The sequence below is a fragment of the Athene noctua genome, chromosome 2, assembly GCF_965140245.1.
Source record: "Athene noctua chromosome 2, bAthNoc1.hap1.1, whole genome shotgun sequence".
Taxonomy (NCBI): domain Eukaryota; kingdom Metazoa; phylum Chordata; class Aves; order Strigiformes; family Strigidae; genus Athene; species Athene noctua.
In genome coordinates, this window is record NC_134038.1 from 14,429,969 (window position 1) to 14,450,993 (window position 21,025).

Genomic DNA, 21,025 nt, shown 5'->3' on the forward strand with positions numbered 1-21,025 from the left:
TGGGTCCAGTCCACTCTTAAGATTCCATAACATAAGAAATACAGTGGTTAAGAACCATCTGACAGCCTTCGTAAGGGAGATTAATCTCTATAATAAATTTTTCAAATGTATGCATACATTTTTATCATGGATATCTCAGAAATAGCAGCTTTGCAGAGAAAGATTTTTCTTTTTACTCCTGCACTACAGAACTGTAAGATAAATTACCCACTGATTTCCCTCTTCAGCAAAATACTTAAGTGCACACTTATCTTTAATGACATACTTACATTCCTTGCTGAATCCAAAGTCTCAGCACTGAGGTTCAGAGGACCATGACTAGTAGACATTCAAGAATTCAGCTTCTGTACAGACATGTTAAAATTAGACATTTGCAAAGGTTTTCAGTGCTCAGCATTTCTGATTGCAACAAAGATTTGCAGACGAGTCTGATGTGCAGATCTTGTATGTGAGGTTGGTTTGTATTATCAATTTATTTTGAATCAGGAGTGTGCTGTTGAAGCCAATGCTTCAAGTGCCCACCTCCAACCAAATTGCTTGGGTTTGTACTGCAAAGCAATCACTGGGCACACAAACTGGAGTCCTCTTGAATGAAACTAATTGGAAGAGGTACGTCTGGAGCACACTGTTCAGACCCTATCGGGTTTTCCATCCATGGGATCTGACTAAACTTAGTTCAGAGTAAAATATGAAAATGTATGCAGGGTGGAGTTAGGCCCTCAGCACCAGATGTTTCTCTTTGCAGATCTGCTCCTGTAGTATTAGACTATTTGCTGATGTGAGCATTAGCTCTAGATGTCTAGAGAGACACACAGCTCTTTTGAACCTTTAGAAGTGAAGGGGACAAAATAAACACACTTGTGACTATACCTTTACTGTTGTCTCCTGGACAAATATTGACTTTGGCAGTGTGATGTTTTAGTCTTCAGACATTTGGAATTACAAGTGCTAATTCTTTCAAACCTTCCAAATCATTACATTTAATGTAGAAACTTCCTGTGTCTTCCCCTCTTGCTTTCTGATCTTCTGGGGAAAAGCTAGCCAGAAGTACTCCATGGCAATATGTTTGAGTGCTGTACATGAGAGATGACTTCTGAAACAGATGATGTAGTGAGCTGCATCCCATGTGTTGCAAGCAAACTTAATCATTTTGACCTTCTGTCAGTCACTGGTTCCATGTCCTGTATCAGCAGATGCTGGGGAACACCTGATTGCACCCTTAGTCCTCATAGTAGCTACACAATGACTGGTGCAGAATAAATGAACAGAGTGCAGATAATATTGATGTGTTCAGACACCAATACACAGGTTTTCTGGATATGCATTTGCCCCTATTCTGTTTAAACTCTCCCGATGTATTACTAACAAATTAACCTTCTTTTTTGCTTTGCCTCCTGACTGTGCAGAGGGATGAACTATCTCCAGGTCCTGTTACTCTCAGCAATGCATGAAATCTGATTAATAACCATATGGACAGACTGTGCAATATGATCTTGGAGGAGAGAAAGAGTGGTACTTTACCGTGAAAGTCAGCAGTGTTCTTTCCTGAGTAAAGACCTAGCCCAAAGCAGGACATAAGAACCTGACAAATTTCAGTCAAGTGTCTAGATCTTATTAAAGTTAGATCTATGTATGATAGCTACAGTTAAATGCTAGCCTAAATACTTTTCTGTATAGAGAGAACTTAGGCATATTTTGCTATGTTCTTCTAATTTGAGATCAAAGGCATTATTCAGTCTGAGAAAGGAGTGTATGTAATCTCTAGTGTTAGAGTTAATACCCCATCACTCTATGTACAATGTAGGTATCAGTCAACTCTTTGTTAACTTGAATTTTTTTGTTAAAATAATGTTAGAAGACTACAACTTCTAATTATGTCAGTTGTTAATAGTAATATAGAGTAAGTTCTTCTTTACAGGTGTGACCAAAACAAAGATTCTTTGCACAGCTTTATCAGGATGCCAAAAAAAAACCCCAATGCCAAACAGTTCACTAGGTGGACTCTGATGTCAAGTACATGCAAGTGTTCATTTCTTGGCCATGCTTTTCTACAGGAGCCTCCAAAGAGAGTCACACATTGCCTCCTCTTGTACAGTCACTACAAGGCACACATATACTTGGGACTCCTTGGTGAATCAAAACGTGTCACTGAATCAGCAACAGCCTACATAGCATTAGGATTTAGCATATGGATTTCATACTTCATTTCTACTAGGTGCTCTAGCTAGCACTGATCACTCCATCCACGGAATAAACAGCTGCAAGATCATAACAACAAATTGCTCAGTAGTAGACTTTGAAGCCTCTCTACATACACTCATCTTGTGCATAGAAACCTTGAGCCTGTTTGCTGGAGGCTGTCTAAAGCTTGTACAGGGTTCAGCACTGCAGGGTTAGGTGAAGGTGCCCATAAATGATTTAGGTGCCCAAACTGCAGAGTAGAATTAGCAGTCCTGTCTCAGTCTTCCTATGCAGTACAGGGGAGTCATAGGCACCCCCAAAGACTCTGACACAGCCAGTGCAATCTTATTACCCCCTGGAAATGTCCTTCAGGGCTCATGCAAAGCAATGGACCCTCTGACTTCTTCCAGTGCTAAATAGCTTTCACTCTTAAAAAAATAATAACAAAGAAAGAACATTGTAGGCACGATCTTCCTCTTCCTGCTTTACAGAACTGGTTAAAAACCTGCCCAGAAAGTACAAGATCCAAGTCTGTCTCCAGAGACAGTGAGGTAACCCACCAACACACCTTCTCACCAGGTGAGGAGCTCTGTCCCTCTCCTCACTCCATCACCTGCCTCCCTTCTAGCAGCAGTTCTGTGTATATAGAAATGACCCACAATTATCTTTGTGGATCCAGGAATATGGACTGGCTGCATGTCTTCCATGTGTTGAGCACCTCATCCCCAGCCTAGGCAGTGCTTTTTTTCTTTTTTTTAAGTGCTTCAGTGCCTATTTCGCAGGACAAACTTAATGGATTAAACCCCTCAGGGATCTGAAGATCTATTAGGCTGAGACATAAACAAAACACTAAGCTGCGCTGATCATCTGAGCTGATCATTCAAGGTGTGTACTGTACCCTCCACCAATTAGTTATCTGTAGAACAGGGCTGTAGTGATGGCATCTTTGCATATAAGCAAATACATTTTACTGAAAGACTATTGCTAGCACTTGGAAAGAGTGCTCATCAATTAAATGACTGAAGAATAATTGTGACTTCGAAAGTTAATGTGGCTGGTTTTCCTTCACCAAGTGTTTGACACATCTTGACTCGACATGGCATTATTTTTGGCTTTCACTGTTAAAACACATTACTGTGTGCTGGTTCTCTGATAATACTTGATTTTAGCTTTGTGTGACAAGTCTTACGAAGCATATCGGTTTACATTTCACTGTGTTAAGCCAGGCTAGGTATTCATAACAGCACTGTCTGACTTTGAAATCTCTGATGCAGCTATTCCCTACCCTCGGCACTAGTATTTGACTCAGCAGTTCATTTTTGGTCCCAGACTTATATAAGCATCATTTCCTTTTAACTTTTTGGCTCAATTATTGGAGAAGGGTGGAGAGTTTTTGGCCATTGTTTGGGCATGTTCAAGTTGATAAAGATCAGTTCTTCTAGGCAAGCTATCAATAGCTCACATGCTAAAGCTTGAGAACATTGAGCAACTTTTTCCAGACTTTCCCTGAGATTCAGTCAGTTAAAAGACTATACATAAAAACCTCAATTGCACATACAAAGGGGAAAGTTTCTTTGATGAAAGCCAGGAATTTAGATCAAAACACAGTTTATTTTCCCAAGGTTGACAGTGAAAGGATAGGGGAAAAAAAATGCTGTTTTATTAAGACCAGAAATCCATTTCTTGATCTTAAAAGACTGGGCTTTTGCAAGGGAGGGAAGCTGTGCTGTAATGACAAGATCAGAGAATTCATTTCTTTCTTTTTTCCTTTTGTGCAGAAACACTTCATAGGAAGAGAAAAGCAATGGCAAATTAATATAATAGAAGCCTGGTACAGTATATAGTCAGTCAAATGTAAATGTCCCAGATCTTAATCTAAATCCTGTGAGCTCTACCCATATAAGTGGTCTATTTATTTCAGCCCTATAATTCTTAATGCAAGCAGACTTTAGCTGCTACTCACTAATAGTAATTTTCTGTGTCTGGCAAGAGAAGTAGTGGACCCCAAATGGGAAAGCAGAGTACAACTGCACTGTTAATGAAATATTTGCACCGTTAATGAAACGTTTACCGCAATGTTTGTGACCTTCAGCATGCTTGAGGGATTAATAAACACACAGGCTATTTGACTTCAAGGTAATCTAGAGGGGATCCATTACTTAATCTATTTTCTAATGTGAGTTTATTTTGGGCACTGAGAATTTTAATTCACCTGTAGTGGTGGAAAGCATAAGCTATCTTTTATTAGGCTTCTTTATGACCCCTCTTGTAAAAGACTTTCAGACAGGCCAGAGCAGGGATGGTCCCTTTTGCTGGCGGGTGATTACTGCACCTGTTGGAACCCAGTCGTAAGTATTTGAGGAAGTCCTAGAGATAGGGTCCTATTTCTTTAACAGTGTCTCCAAATATACATTTAAGAGGCTTCCTCCTGTCTTGTAATTAAAGACCCTAGATAGCCAGTGGAAAAAAAAGCATAGCCTTTGTAACCTCAGACTTTATGCTTGCCTGGTTTATTTTTATTTTGTAAGTTATTCTGCACTGACTTTTTTTTTACAAGCCTGTAACTTTTCAGGCACAAATATAATTGATGATAGCTATGCTGCTGCAGCTTGGTAGTATTTTTTCAAGAAAGAGTTAAAGGCACATATGATGTAAGGAAATACTGTTCCAATTTCAGCTTTGGCCAACAGATGGTGAAACAAACATGATCAGCAGACAAGCAAAATGATAACAGCAGGGAAAATATGAATAATAATAAGAAAACACAAATATTAGGTCCATTACTGTGAGAGGCCTGAATTCAGCAAAATATTCAAGCATGAGTTTGAGATTCATTGACTTGAAATGCACTTACTGGGTTGGCCTTAAACAGACATTATGTTTTATGTGCTTTACGTCAAACGCATCAATTGACATAAAACATTGTCATTAACTTTCCTGTAATTCTAAGAAAGCTGTTGAATAAAATGCTTAATGTGATTGTCAACAAAAAGCAGTTAAGTAGCAATATATTCTGCCTGTCTGCCTGACTACACTGTTTGTCTCAAGAATACCAGGGCACCCTCCATACCAGCCAGCTCCTCCATAGCCCAGACCTTAGGTTAGAAGATTTTACAGCCAGGTAATGTAAATATGCAGAAGTAATCAGAATCAACTGATGTTTTAATGAATTTCTGAGTCCAGGGTGGAGTCTTGGCTCTGTTAAATTAATGCGTAGTTTTGCCACAGACTTAATCTCCATCAAGTTTTAGCCCTATACACACATGCTCACACGTGCATATATCTGTGTACACAAATGCATGAATAATACTTTTTTGCAATGGTATTGAGAAGACCTTTTAAAGCAGATGTCTGATTATATAAATATAAATTATAAATATAGTCAGACATCTGTTTAAGAAATTCTAAATACATTCAGACATCTGTTTTAAGAATGTCTTTCCAATATTTTTGCAAATATAACTAAGCGACAGAAGCAATTCGGGGAGGAATGCAGTCATGACATGGATGGGGGATGAGGAGGGGCTGCCCAGACGTTCAGCTGTTCTACTCGCCCATGACCATATGAAGTGAGTGGTGGCCCAAAGGCCCATTCTCCACCCCACCCCCTGGGTAATATGACAGAGCATCTCGTTCAGCAAGCCCAGGCTGCCAAAATAATTTCCTGACACAGAAAGCACCTTCTGTGAGGACATTACGAACAGTAGAAAATATCCCTGGTACATTAAGTGTATTTGAGTCTTACTTTACACGGAAGAAGTACTGCGAAGAGATATTAGGTTGAGCAAGGTGATGCAGTAAGTCCGTGACACAGTCAGAAGCACAGAGTGTATCTGTTGATGCTGAGCTCTATGTTGTAGCCACGTGCACCCCTTATGTGTTCTTATATCAGCAAGTGGTGGCTCTGCTAACGGTTCCCATGCTTCTTTCCAGATGTATTGTGAGAGGTTTATATGTATCCTGAGAATACTTGGAACCACACTCTTTGGGGTGTCCCTCCTGCTGGGAATCACCGCTGCTTACATTGTTGGCTACCAGTTCATCCAAACAGACAACTACTACTTCTCCTTTGGACTCTATGGTGCTATCCTGGCATCACATCTCATCATCCAAAGCCTGTTTGCCTTCCTAGAGCACAGGAAAATGAAGAGGTCGCTAGAGACTCCAATCAAGCTGAACAAAACAGTTGCCCTTTGTATTGCTGCCTATCAAGAGGATCCTGACTACTTAAGAAAATGTTTACTTTCTGTGAAAAGACTGACCTACCCTGGAATTAAAGTTGTTATGGTCATTGATGGAAACTCAGAAGACGACGTTTACATGATGGACATTTTTACTGAAATCATGGGTAGGGACAAATCTGCCACTTATATCTGGAGTAATAACTTCCATGACAAAGGTCCAGGTGAGACAGAGGAGTCTCACAGAGAGAGCATGCAACACGTATCTCAGCTGGTCCTGTCCAACAAAAGTGTTTGCATCATGCAGAAATGGGGTGGAAAAAGAGAAGTAATGTACACAGCATTCAAAGCACTGGGGAGAAGCGTGGATTATGTACAGGTAGGTATTAGAGCACCAGGTCAGTGCCAATTCAAACACACTTTGAAAGAAAGCAGCTTTTGTATATTTTGTGCAGCATGTTAGAGGCCATCCTAGTCCCTGATGAACACAGTGCTCCTTTCAGTCTGTTTGGAAACAGCTTGACTGTTAAAAGCATATTTTGCTACCTTTTAAAATGGTCAGTCTACCTGTGAATATGTTAAATCTGTGCACCAGCTACTGCAGAAATCTGAAAACCTTTCCCAGGCTTCAGTTCTGTCCCCTCATCCAAATGGTTTTGCTTCAGACAAAGTCAGTGGCCTCCTGAAGACCCCATCTCTGCTTCTGTAAGGTTTTATTTCGTGAGTTTGTTAGCAGCCCCATATGCAAACAGACAGACAGGTATTTGGTGGCACTAGGGGATATCTTGGAGCAGTGGTGGAGTCTGTAAAAAAGATGGGGATATTGTAAAAGGCTTCAAAGGCCAGGCAGAGTATTCAATAAAAGGGTCAATGTGCAGCCTTGAAAGAAAGATTTCTTCAGCTAAAGCCTGAAGGAGCTTTTGCTTCATCACTTACAGCTGCATTACCTCACTCACCGCGACTTGGCCTTTAAAGCCCTTATGACACTATTCACTTAAAAATGAATTAGGCTGGGTCCTCTCTGCCTGTTTCCAAGCAGCAGAGACACATTTATTTCCAGCTGCCTTGGATCCCATGAAAGATTTTCTATGTTTTTGCCTTACACATGGAAGCACTCCTCCTGCAAACAGCCCTGCTGACTGTAGAAAGGGAAAGAGGTCATGTGTGGAGGCAGGCGGGTGGGATCAGGATCTCTGGCTGGACAGTGAGGATCCTTGCTTATCGATCAAGGTCAGCATGAGATGATTTTCCTAATTAACCACCGTCAGCCATTCTCACCTTCTCCCAGTGGCCTCCTCCAGCGGAGCAGCAGCTCCCCGTGAGGTGCTCTCTCCTGGCTCTGAGGCAGCTCAGGGCTAAGCCATAGGTGTTTCTGGGGCCCATGCCCAGCCTTACATGGGGGGGGGTGTGTGCATGCTCGGCACAGCACAGCATCTACGAGCACAGTGTCCAAGGGATGCAGAGGTTGCCAGTAGCCAGGCTGAGAGCACTGAGTCCTCCACACACGAGAGGGGCAGAAACTGAAGAGTGCTGGGAACTGCTCTGTTATTGGGGCTGGGAGAGTAAGGCAAAGGTTTAAAACCCATCCCCTACCCCTTCCAAAACTGCAACTTATTTATTCTCTGAAAACAATGGTCTCAAGCACTCCATTGTCTGCACTTCGGTTCTGTGCTATGAGGGACTACGATGGGATAAAAATGCCATTTTTCTTTATTAGCATGGTTTTATAATCACATCACACAGAATTATCAGATTGCAGAGAGAGAAGCAGAGAGGAAATAGATTCATCGCAAGTTTCCTCCCTCAGTCCAGCTCTTACATTTGTTCAGGGAATGTGGAAAAAGTGTTTTTATTTCAACAGTCATAGCATAAACAGATAAAATGGAAGATATTTCTGGTCTTTCAGTCAATTAACACTCCTGACCCAGTTCAGAAGTCCTAATGAACATGTCCGGAACTGTAATGCTGCTGTAAGCAGCCACCAAAGGCTGCAGTAATGATTGATGTCACATCTACAGTCACAATCTACATTAGAAACACAGCACCTTGGTGGCCCTGGCTATTACACAGTCATGATGCAATGCAGCTAAAATGTGGCTCTGTTTTATGAATGCATGAATATTGAGACATTTTGAATGGTTCTTTGGGGGTACCCAGGGTAAATTACTCTAAACAGGCCCAACATTTTAAGGGCTGAGCAATCTGCTTGATGATCAAGCCCTTAAAACAGTGGCCCAGTCAGCACCATTGCCCACCCCTGAAACTCTGGGCCTTATGGTTCTTAAAAGACACCTTGGGTTTATGGACAGACAATCATAAGCAGTCAGACCAATGCAGATAATGAGCTGTTGCTCATTAGTGGCATCTCATTAAATAGCTGAAACTGCTGTGAAGGATTATTTCCATTGTGGAGGAGATTAGGAGGTCTCAAGCAATCAGGTGGTGAAGTTAAACTGACAGATATCATCTCCGGGCAGCCAGAGTGCAATTCATCTTGGCTTGATGGAGCTACCTGTGTGGACAGTCCAGCATAGCCTGAACTTCAGAGAGCAGCTTAGATAAAACACCACTGGTTACGAGTATATGAACAGCTCACTTAAGGTCGAGTGTCCCTTTCATGCAACTCTGTGGCCCAAGGTAGTAATTTCTAGGTCACTTAGCCCTTATGTGGAAAGATGGCAAATTTCCTCTTGGGCTGTGCTGGGCCAGCCCTGGCTGGGAAGACCTTGGTTTTATTTGGGTTTCTATGTGTCTGTCTTTCTCTGGGTGTGTCCTCTTTTCACCTGCAAAAACCTCATCCAGCTGGAAAACAATGGCTTGTCAGGTTTGCCCCAGAAACCCACTGTGCTGGCATGCCCAGGATGCATGCTGGTAATTTGTAACTAAATCCAGTGTTTTCAGGATTCCTTAGCTCTTATTAGTGATGTTGCTTATGGGCAGGTCTTCAGCTATAGATAAATGCATCTGATGGGGTAAGGGTTGCTCAGCCACATCAAATGACAGGCACTGGAGGCTGATCTCAGCCCACCACTCATGGTCACAAGAAATGGGATGAGTGTCACTGCCTGAGCCCTGGGTACTCAGCAAACTACAGATCCCCTGGACTGGTCTGTCCAGGAAGCCCCAGATAAAATATACACATCCTTTCCCCTCTTTAGCAGAATTGGTTTGCTTCCTTTCTATCAACAAGTGCTGTCACTGATGACAGCTTTCCACCAAAGCTGGAGGCACACCTTGACCAAGTTACAAAGATGCTCCTCGGGATGAGTTTTTGAGGAGAGGAGCCAGATGCATCAAGTTAGCAGGAGCTGGAGATGCTTGTGGCTTTTCTCCCGATGTAAATATGAGAGCTTTCATCACCTTTCTTCTCTTGGCCCCCTCTGAGTGAGCATGGAGGGGAGTATGTTGGCAGACATGCAGCTGGATCCCAAGTTATGCAGCCCAACTATCCCAGGTAACTTCCCTGCTTGAGTCAGGTCCATAGCAGAGCCCCCAAATGCTCTCCTCCTCCTCCACAGACCAGACATGAAGGTTTCCACTCCTCTGGAGTGAGAGGGTTTAGGCTGAATTGAAAGTCTGGACAAAAGGACACCAGAATTAGGATACCAGATATGAAGCCTCACCAGAATCTGACTTACTGCATTGTTCATGCAGAGCTACGGGCTTTTGCCCCTGTTGTCCCCTTCTGAAATCACAGGAATGAACTGGAATCACCGGGATAAACTGGAAGCATTAGGACAGGATTCAACTGGCCAGAGGGGTGTTTCTGGGACAGCCTTCTCTGCTTCAGTTTCTGGGTGTCTGTAAAATGAGTTTACACACAACAGGGCACCACTTTCAGCAGCAGCAGCTGCAACAAGGAGACACCTGCTTGTTTCAAACAGGCTGCAGCCCATGTAATTCTCCTCCAAGTAAAGGAAAGCAATGTCAGCTGCATCGCAGATCAGCCAGCCTGTCTAAGTCCTCCTCCTACTCTCCGGGGGAAAACCAATTCCTAATGTACACAATGTTTAGTTGACTAGGAGTGTTTGTGTGGCTGAAACACCTTGTGTGTGTCATCTATTTCTGCCCTAGTCTCATGGAGTACTGCACTTTGGGACTAGCTCCTTCTGGCTTTACATATTTTGTATAAGGATGCCAGAGGAAAATAGAAAATAATTTTTATATATCAAATGTCAAATCCCTGCATTACTAATAACACACCACACATCTAAAATTAAAAATGAGTTTGTTCTGGAATCCAAAATACGTATCTTACATGAATTGCTAAAGCCTTCTGTGAGTGCAAGAACTATTAGGTTTCTTCTCAGACTCCTAGTTGACTTTTTCTTTTTTATAACAAGTGTTTGGAATTTAACTCCTCACTCCTTTCTTCATATGGCAGTGTGAAACATTTGACCAGAGTGCTCCGACCACGCAGCCAGTGCAGGGAAACCCCATGTAAGGGCTCAGCAGGAATCTGCCACACACCCACAAATATTGTCTTGCTCCGCAGTGCCCCATCTCTGAGAGCTCATCTTATCTGAAGAAGCCAGCCCAGTATGCCAGTAAAACAAATAGAGCTGATACAGGAGAGAGGATTGTTTGCATGCACAGCCCTAACAAGCTCTCTTTCATTCAGCACCACTCCTTGCTGCCTGATACAAAGTCTTTAACAGAAGTATCAACACAGACTCCAAAGTGAAATTAAATTGCATTCAGAAGAATAGGTGTTTAGAGTCACTACAATCACTTGCATGATTTTTATTTTCTTCTCTAGCATATTCCTTAAATCATTTTTGTTCTTGTTTTGTCTCACTTGTAGGTCTGTGATTCAGATACAATGCTTGATCCAGCCTCATCAGTGGAGATGGTAAAAGTTTTAGAAGAAGATCCAATGGTTGGAGGAGTTGGAGGTGATGTGCAGGTGAGTACAACGATTTTCAGATTAACAGAGGGATTTCAGCAACTATTTGAACTGCCCGGAATAGTGTTGAATATACTGTGATACCATTATAGAGGTTCTTATGATACCTTTTCTGTCCGTTGAACAGAAACTCTTACTCGGATGTGAGTACTGTATGTTTTTAACACCCATAGAAAGCAAACAAATATTATTCTGCCCCATATACATGAAAAGTGAGGCACTGGCATTGTCGGAACTGTTGTGGCATCTTTGAGTCTCTGGGTATAATTGCTTGCTCAGGGTACCAAAGAAAAGCTATAGGGGAGCAGGGAACTGAGAACATGTCTCCCAAAGCCAAGGCCAGCACCCCAAGCACTTCAATTATGCTGCTATTGGCAGCCAAGATTGTTAGGAATAAAAGCCTTTTTGAAATGCAGTGCACTATGTATTGTTGGGTTTCCTCCGCATCTCTGTCAGTCAGGACAGTGGAAACCCCCCAAGTCAGCCCAGCTCCACTTCTGTTAGGATTTCCAGCATTGCCAAGTTTGGCTGACAACTACAGCAAAAGGCTGTTCATTCCTTTTGACACAATTGCTTCTGCTGCAACTCATAAAGAAAAATGCATATTCATATTTCAATTGGCCTTAGGATCAGTCCCCCATACTCAGCTGGGCTTTTATGTGAGACAGAGGAGAATGGGCCATCTATATGGGCAAGCACTTACTAATGAACACTCTAGTAGTCAGAAGTATTTCAGGCATGTGGCTCTTAACTCCAGAAACTAAGATCTCCACAGAAGCCTGAATATCTTTGCGGCTCTGGACTGACCACGAATCAGGCATCACACTCACCCTACACATGTGAGATGCCAAGCACGTGTGAATACAACTGGAAGGAGACAGTACAGGTTCAGCTATGACAATGAAGGTTCATAAGCATCTGCATGGAGAAATGGGAAGGCTCTGAGCTTTTTTTTTTTTCCCAATTCATTTTCCAGCATATACCAAATACATTTGAGCCAAGATTGAGCCTATCCTTGAGCCCTGCTGCTTCTAAGATGTTCTGGAATTAAATTGAAACAGAGACAAGATTGTCCCTTGGCCTTCAAACCTGACAGAAATTAGGGCCATCAGAGAAAAAGACTATTTTTTTCTAGTTGTAGGGAAATTCTTTCTAGCTGTAGAAGGTCACAGATTCCTCAAAAAATCCCTGCACTGAGAAGATATCAGTGCACAGCTGGCACAGCCACCCTGCTACATACTTCCTTGTCACATTTCCCAGCACAAGGTGTGTGGTGAGAACCTGGATGTCAAGACATGGGCTTGGGCATCTGCACATGCTCATACCTCCATTGAGTGTTCATACTCCTAGATTATGTCTATATTGTATTTCAAGTGTAGGCCTAAGCTTCAGGTCAGCTTTGGGGCATACAGAAGAGAGAGACAGAGACTGAGACCTTTATGCAAACCAAAGCAAGACTCTACTGGAGTATCACAGTATGTCTTGGGGCAACATAACAGGGCTGGTACTACAGAGACAGAACAGGTTGTTCCTCAGAGGGCCTAATGTCAGATATGGGGACATAGTCCAGGGTTAAACCTCTAAGGCCAGCCTTATGATGCTAATAATGAAGGCCAAAGACCATGTGCTCAGCCTTTCTCATGCTCTGGCATAGTTTTAGGAGGGCTGGAAGAAGTCCTGTGAGTCTCAAAGATGGGGGGGTGCAGGGAGGGCTGAGAAGCAGGAGGCCACGTCTGGAACTCCACCATCTCCTCCCAGGAGAGGCTGAGTCCAGCAGGTCCTTAACTGGGGATGAAGAGAAAGGAAGAATGATCCAGAAAAGAAGTTTCTTGGTGGAGAACAGGAAATGTTGTGAGGAAAAGGAGAACATTTTGGTGGAACAGCCTTCTGAAGGTTTCATCTTGCCCTTCCTGTCAATGTTCTGGGTGTATAGGTGACTCCTGAATTCGCCATCAGTTGGACACAGGAGTGAGGTTCCCCCTGTAATTCAGCTAATGCTGCTCTAGTCTCTGTAAATTCCTTATTGATCCAATGTGTATATTTTCTTTCTCAAGAGCTCATTTAAAATGAAAACTTTTTTTATTTTGCAGATTCTGAACAAATACGATTCCTGGATCTCCTTTCTGAGCAGCGTGAGATACTGGATGGCATTTAACATAGAACGAGCCTGTCAATCCTATTTTGGCTGTGTACAGTGTATCAGCGGACCTCTGGGAATGTACAGAAACTCTTTGCTCCATGAATTTGTGGAAGATTGGTACAATCAAGAATTTATGGGCTCCCAGTGCAGCTTCGGAGATGACAGGCATCTAACTAACAGAGTCCTAAGTCTGGGCTATGCAACGAAATACACAGCTAGATCCAAGTGCCTTACTGAAACACCAATAGAGTATCTCAGGTGGCTGAATCAGCAGACCCGCTGGAGTAAATCGTACTTTAGAGAGTGGCTTTATAATGCAATGTGGTTCCACAAGCACCATTTGTGGATGACCTATGAAGCTGTAATCACTGGATTCTTTCCTTTCTTCCTTATTGCCACAGTCATTCAGCTCTTCTACAGGGGAAAAATCTGGAACATCCTCCTCTTCTTGTTGACAGTTCAGTTAGTGGGCCTGATAAAGTCTTCCTTTGCCAGCTTCCTTAGGGGCAACATTGTCATGGTTTTCATGTCACTCTACTCAGTGTTGTACATGTCAAGTTTACTGCCAGCAAAGATGTTTGCAATTGCCACGATAAACAAAGCAGGGTGGGGCACGTCAGGAAGAAAAACCATTGTAGTTAATTTTATAGGACTCATTCCAGTCTCCATTTGGTTTACAATCCTCCTAGGTGGCGTAATTTTCACTATCTACAAGGAATCAAAAAAGCCATTTTCTGAGTCAAAACAGACAGTTCTCATCATTGGCACAATACTCTATGCATGTTACTGGGTTATGCTTTTGACTTTGTACTTGGTTCTTATCACCAAATGTGGCAGGCGGAAGAAAGAGCAACACTATGACATGGTGCTAGACGTATGATGTTTCCGTGGAAAGTTACCCAGAGAGTTGTAAAGCAACCCAACGACCTTGTAGTATCTGTGGCATCAGATGAATGTTGCCAAGGGAAATGGATCATTGCTGCTGGGAATAGGACATTGATATTCCTCTGGGTTCATTTTCATCCTGCCAAAGTAAAAAAAAAAAAAAATAAAAACAATACAAAATGATTTATTTTTTTTTTCCAAGGGGGGGAAGATGTAAACCACACAGTTTCGACCTGTTCACAAGAAAATGGGAGAACTTCTATGTTTATGCACTTTTTTATTGTGCATACGCCTGACAGTGTTATGTTCTATATACCTCACTGGTCATGCTTATGTGTGTGGACAGGAAGGAGAGGAGAATCGAGAAAAGGATCTTACAACCCCTTGCAACCTAATTTATGAACTTCTCTTTTTTTATAGTTGTTTATAGGAAGGGTCTTTTGTGTTAGGCTGCCAAATGTAATGCCAAAGGTAAATTTTAAGAGGCCATTGGCTGAGCTGTATTTTTATATTATTGTATTATTTGTGTGTGTGTATTTTTAAGCCAACTTTTTTTTAAATCACATATTTTATATTTTACTATCTGCCAAAAAAAGCTGCCTCCCCAACATTTTGTTCTTTAGCCTTTTTAAGTATGTTTGGAAAAAAAAAAAAATCATACCTTCTCCCCCCAGAAATTGTGCTGAATCGAGATTGTTCACAACAGAAAGATTAAAAAGTCTCTCTGCATTTTTGCAACTGATGAATGGTTATTTCTGTGAAAAAGCATTTAAATGCGCTCTTTGAAGACATTTATTAGGAAAGGCCCAACATTGTCAGTTTTTGAATACAAGCATATTTGTGCATAAAAAAGGCCAAAGGGGTAGATATGTGCAATTTGGAGTTTTGTTTTGGATGACATTGTAAAAGGGAAATTTGCTTCTCTGCTGAGAGCATTAGATCCCCGGCATGCACAATAGCCATAAAGCAAAACAAGCCTCCAATGTCCAGAAAAGACATTGCTCTAGGAAAGCTCCCACTGATTTTATATGGGACCCGAGAAGTCAAAAACTTCTGATGTGGATAAATACTGGACACCCAAAACTAATATTGACTTCACTGATGGTCATAGTTGTTCATAATCTGCTAGTACCAAACAGAGAGTTCAGATTTTTGAGTTTAAAAAGAAATACATGGAAGGAAAACTTATCAACACTTTCAAAATGTGGGTGTCTCACTATAAACTTCTGCCCTTTGTACAGTTTACAGAAAATACAAAACATCAGCTTCTCTGACATCCAGTGTAATACAGACCCCAGTACTGAGCCTAATAATTTGTGTTTGACTAGAGCATATCTACCAGAAAAGAAGCCAATTTTTTATCAGAAAACATCAAGCCTTAGCCAATCTGTCACTTCCTTGGTGCCTAATAATCAGTCTTGGACATTTTTTTTGGACCATGGTTTTAAGAAATAATATTCAGGACTAAATTCTGTAGTCCTTCACCAGCCAAAGGAATGTGGCATTGAGCCCTAATATACTTTATAAAGAGCAACAGAAAGCCAGCTGTGTACAGACATATGCCCTTTTTAGATTCTGGTATTAAAAGCACTGTGGTAAAGCAGAAATCAGCATATGATGCTTAAAGAATTTAGAAGCATTTTCAGCTTCTCTTTTTTATGCAGACATGAATAGATTCTGCTGTAGAATGAACTGCACACACACTACCTTATTTGTCTGATTATCTTGAGGTACATGATTGCTTGAAAGTCATACTAATATTATGTTAATGATTGGAGAGTTGATTCATGTTGATTACAAAATAGAACAGTATTAAAAAAAGCAAAAGAAACAGTAAAAATAAAAAAAAACTTGACTATGCCTTTTAACTATTTATGATGTAAGTTAAAGCTTGGGTTAACATTCAAATGTCAAATAAATCCTCTCATTCTATAAAAAGATTGAATTAATTGCCTGTATTTATTCTAGCAATTATTCAATGTACTTCCAATATAGGTTGTATAGTATAATTGTTACTTTCATAAATAAAATATTTTTGATAAGATTATGACTAATTCATGGTATTTCTGATCAGCACTTCTGCTCTGAAGTCATAAATCTGCACGGTTTGAAGGCTGTTGTTGCCATGTCACCAGCCTGATTTCCAAGTACAAATTTTCCATAGTGCAGCAGAGCACCTGGGCAGTCCGTGCCTGGAGGGGCCAAGGACTGGTCCCTGCTCTGCGAGGCAGCACACTAGATGGGTAACACCACGAGTCTCTGCCTGCTTCTGCCAGCAACTCTTAGATGAATTAGGTCAAATCACTTCCTTCCCTTTTTCCTCAGCTTCTTTATTTGCAAAACAGGAATAGCAATCCAGTCTCCCTTTGGGAAGCACTTTGAAGTTTATGACCAAAACGTACTTTACATGAGGGCTGATATTTTCCAGCCTTCCTGTCCTCTCAAAGTTACTACCCTCCATAGCTGGGGAAACAGAGGAGGACATGTACGTGGCCTTCTACTACTCCACATTACTGCTATTTTTCAAGACCAATTTGCCCTGGCACTGCTGAAGGGTGTGTATGTATTTTCTGTCTCTGAGGGTTATGGGAAGCAGCCACTGGCAGAGGGACAGAGTGGGCACAGGGCAAAGTGATGTCTCACACATCTCTCAGACCATGACAGGCTCATCACAGGTCAATTACTTAAGAGACAGCTTCTCAGCACCCAGCACTTGTTACCCTATGTCTGGATACTGCATGCAGTTTCAAGTTCCCTTGGTACAAGGAAGTCGTTGATAAATTGGTTCAATTTCATTGCAGGGCCTGTGTGATGGTTTGGGCTGGAGCAAAGGGCCTGAGAGAGCTAGGCTGGTTAGGCTGGAGAAGGGATAGCTCTGGCAAGAGGACACCTGAGGTCACTTCCAATACCTACAGGGAGGACATCAAGAAGATGGAGCTAGGCTCATCACAGTGCTGCTTGATGAGAAGATGAAAGACCCCAAGTTTAAGTAGAAAGGGGAAAGATCTGGCCTGGGTATATAACTAGGGACTTCTTTTTCCTGTGGACAGTCAGGCATTGAAGCAGGTTGCCAGGAGAGACAGTGCAGCTTCCATCCTGGGAGGGTTTTAAGACTAGATTAGATAAAGTCCTGAGATGCCTGGTCTGACCTCAGAGCTGCCCCTGCTTTGAGCAGGAGGTTGGGTTAGAGACTTCCGAGGCCCCTTCCAACGCGAGTTCTTCTGTCATCCTTTCTGAAGCAGGTGCTGACAGTTTGCTTCCTAATGACAGCTCCCACATGCAGAGAAGCTCATTCCCATCTCTGTTCCCCACACATCTATCCTGACCCCGGGCACAAATAACTCATCATCAGCTGGTACTGAGTACCCCAAAAAATCAGAGCCCTTCCTGTGACTCTGTGTCACTGTCCTCACCATGTTTATGGCTGTGAAAAAAAGCTTCCAGCAAAAACCAAGAATTTAAAACAGTTCTTAATGGAAGTGTTCTTAGACAAATTAAATTCTTCAGTAACATTACCTGTTTTCCATTAATAACATATAATTGTGGGAGCTCTGCCAAAAGAAGAAAACATGTTAAAAAAGAAAATTCATGCTTTGTTTTGAACTTTTTTAAAAACACAGATATTTTTCAGCCACCTCTGATAGACAGATGGTGCTTAACACTATAAGAAACTCCCACCAACAATAAATTCTGCATAGAACTTATAAAACAATTTTTTAAAAAAATGCTATGAATTGACAATATCTCAGGTTATAACCCATTCCCAGAGTAGAGCAATTTGGGTTTGAGAGCGTCTGTTTGCAGAGACCAGGTGTGAAGCAAAACCTGCAGGAATCCAAGGTGCAGCAGGGAGAAAGGAGCCCTCCTGTTCTATCTGCTAACAAGCTTCAGTTTGGCCAAGAATCAGGTTTCTTTCATTGGGAAATGCATGAATATTTAGCAGAACTTTTCTAGGAGGCAGAAAAAATCCTGTCAGACACATACTGCCAAACATGTCCCGATGCACAAGCTGTTGTGAATCTGTCTGTTAAAAAATTTGCTATGAATTTTATTCTTAGCAAGACACGAGATGGTAAAGAGGAGACAAAATATACTGAAAGCTGCTGCTGAGGTTTGGTATTACTGAGGTTTTGTTGGAAATGCCACTCTTCTCTGGAGTTAATGCAATTAACTTAAATATAGTGCATTCCCCCCCCCCCCCCCCCAACATTCACTTGGCCTAAGATGGATGGATGAGTGTCCCAAATTGTTGCTGCTTCTTCCAGCTATGGTATTCTATATAATACAGTATTCTGTCTCTCCCAAAGAAATCCAACTCGAATTTTCTTCTAGAGTAACCCTAAAATTTCTGTAAGTTACCATCACTGCATTGAAAAAAATAGCCCTGTAGTTACATTTACGCTAAATAAATGAGAGACCAAAGCCACATGTCTGAGCTTTGGTATGTGAAAATACTGTGTACTGTTCAAGTGTAAGCATGGTCCATGGCATGTTTTTGTCATAGGCCAGATAGTGCTGCCCCAGACAACGCTGGACACAGCTAGAAGAGATGCATGGCGTGGGAACCAGCCTGGTTTGGGAGATCGTAGACCTTAGGTGTGAACTCTGTCATCAGCTGGTCTCAAGATTGGGGAACAGTCCTTGGCTTTTTATTTTTTACTAGGTTAAACTATCAATGCCCCACTGAGGAGGACAATGCAGGTCAGCTCACCCCTTACTCTGGATATCATGCACGAGGGATCTTACTTTCAAGAGATAACAGATGTCATTATGTCATTAGTTCTGCAGCTCTTGAAAAGACTTTTTTTTTTTTTTTTTTCTTTTCAGTTAAAAAACTCCACATTTTCTAATCCTTTTGGTCATGTCCAGGAAGCAAGAACCAACACCTCCCAGGAACCACAAACTACTGCAGTCACAGTGCTCAAGGTCTAGAACCCATCGCACTAATACTTCTGTTGCTTCTTTTAGAGCATCTCTGCTGGGCTGTCTTTCTCGTAATAGCAATCTAATTTGGTTTGATCCATGTTTGACATATCCTGTAGAAACAAAATGGTTATGACAGAACCTTTTTTTTGGCTGCTTCTCACAAGGTTCAGTGGGAGCAGAAAGCATGAAGATCTTGCCTGGGACCAGTGCTGCTCTATACTACCCAAGAGAATTTAGCCTAGAAATTAGTCTAGAATTTAACATTATCAGTCACATTATTGGAGATTAGAGAATCCACAAAAGCCATGCTCAAGAGTGACACCTAGCAAGTGAATCACAGGAAAATAGATTTTGTAAGTTCCTCTGCCCGTATAATTATTTATTTTACAGTTTTTAGGAGGGAAATCATCACTTTTAACTATGCCTTGACTCTACAGCACTTTGGGAACACATAAAACACTGTAGTCATGAAGAACTGAGCTGACTGTGGCTAAACATACATTAAACGGGCAGCTTGTTCTAAACAAGATTGTGGCCTGTATCTGCTCTCCAAAAGTGCTCTTAAGTTTTCCATACTGATTCTTTCAAATGAATGTAGCTTATAGGCTGAACCCATTCAGTGAGTTGATGCTGCAGATCACCAGTGATTTCTGTCTGCCCTCATTCTTCATTACCTTGCACAAAAATTGCACAGCATGTTGCTAGCATGAGTTGGTGCTGGCATGGTTTCTGCCAGCATCTATGATAGCTGGATAACCATGACAGCACTCTGAGATGTATTAGAAGATATCTCAGTATCAAAAGAGAAAGTCTGTGAAGACCATAGAAGAGGGCTGCCTCCTTGAAGAAAAATGAGATGCTTGGTAACAGAGATAAAAAAGCAGCATTTCACGGTACACAGGCTGGCTGTTTCATGCTTATACTGTAGAGCAACAGAATTTCTTCCCTACAAGTGCCTGTTTCTGTTTGCCTCCTCTTATGGAGGAAGGCTCAGTGATCAGCTCAGATCATCGCCTCATAGTGTAATTCAGGTTGGAGGGACCTCAGGAGATCATCTAGTGCATCCTCTTGCTCTTTGCTGTACCAAAGCAGGTACAGCTAGGAAGTTAATACAACCTGAGAGAAGACAGAATCACAGCATAAGCACAGCCTTTTCTAAATGCCATCTTTCGTAGATGCTCACACTTGGTCAGAGCTGTCTCCAGTCAAGGAACACCAGCGTGCTCTAGAGGGTGAACCCAGCATATATCCCACACTTTGGCAGGGGTGGGCCAACAACCTGGTGTTTGAGAAAGAGTCTTCTCAGGAGTCCTAGCTGCTGCCGTGCCATTTCTCCCAGCTGTCAATTCAACATCCTTCACATACAACTTCTTTCCTCAGTTCCCCACCATACATGTGTTCATATACCTATATCTATTTCTATATCTATCTATATTCCTTCCTAGAACCTGGGACTGTAATAGTCCATTTCTCATAGCATGTATACTTGATCTTGTCTTTTTTTAAACGACCACCAAGGAGACTTGCTGGCAACTTTTCCTGGAGATAAGGGGAGGAGGGGAAGTGCATGGTTAATGCTCTGACCTGCCATCTGGCAGAGCACATCATACAAGGAGATTAAAATTAAATGTTTGGGTGCAAAATTTGTAGTGCTTCATTCCAGCCAATAAAAAGTTCAAATAAAACCACCTAAAAGGAATATCCATGTAGCTCTTACCCTGGATATGTCCCAGAAGTTTATTGTAAACCAAGTATGAGACTGGAACTGAAATCACAGTTGTTTTTTAAAAATGATCCATTTGACTC

General features: G+C 41.8%; 1 protein-coding gene across 1 annotated transcript; it reads left to right on the plus strand.

The window, feature by feature from the left end:
* The first annotated feature begins 6,114 nt into the window (after positions 1–6,114).
* Positions 6,115–14,440, plus strand: HAS2 (hyaluronan synthase 2). The gene is made up of 3 exons (XM_074897584.1): positions 6,115–6,741; positions 11,167–11,268; positions 13,359–14,440. The coding sequence occupies exons 1-3, from the start codon at positions 6,115–6,117 to the stop codon at positions 14,286–14,288; spliced, it is 1,659 nt and encodes a 552-aa protein (XP_074753685.1). The 3' UTR covers positions 14,289–14,440.
* Positions 14,441–21,025: the final 6,585 nt, after the last annotated feature.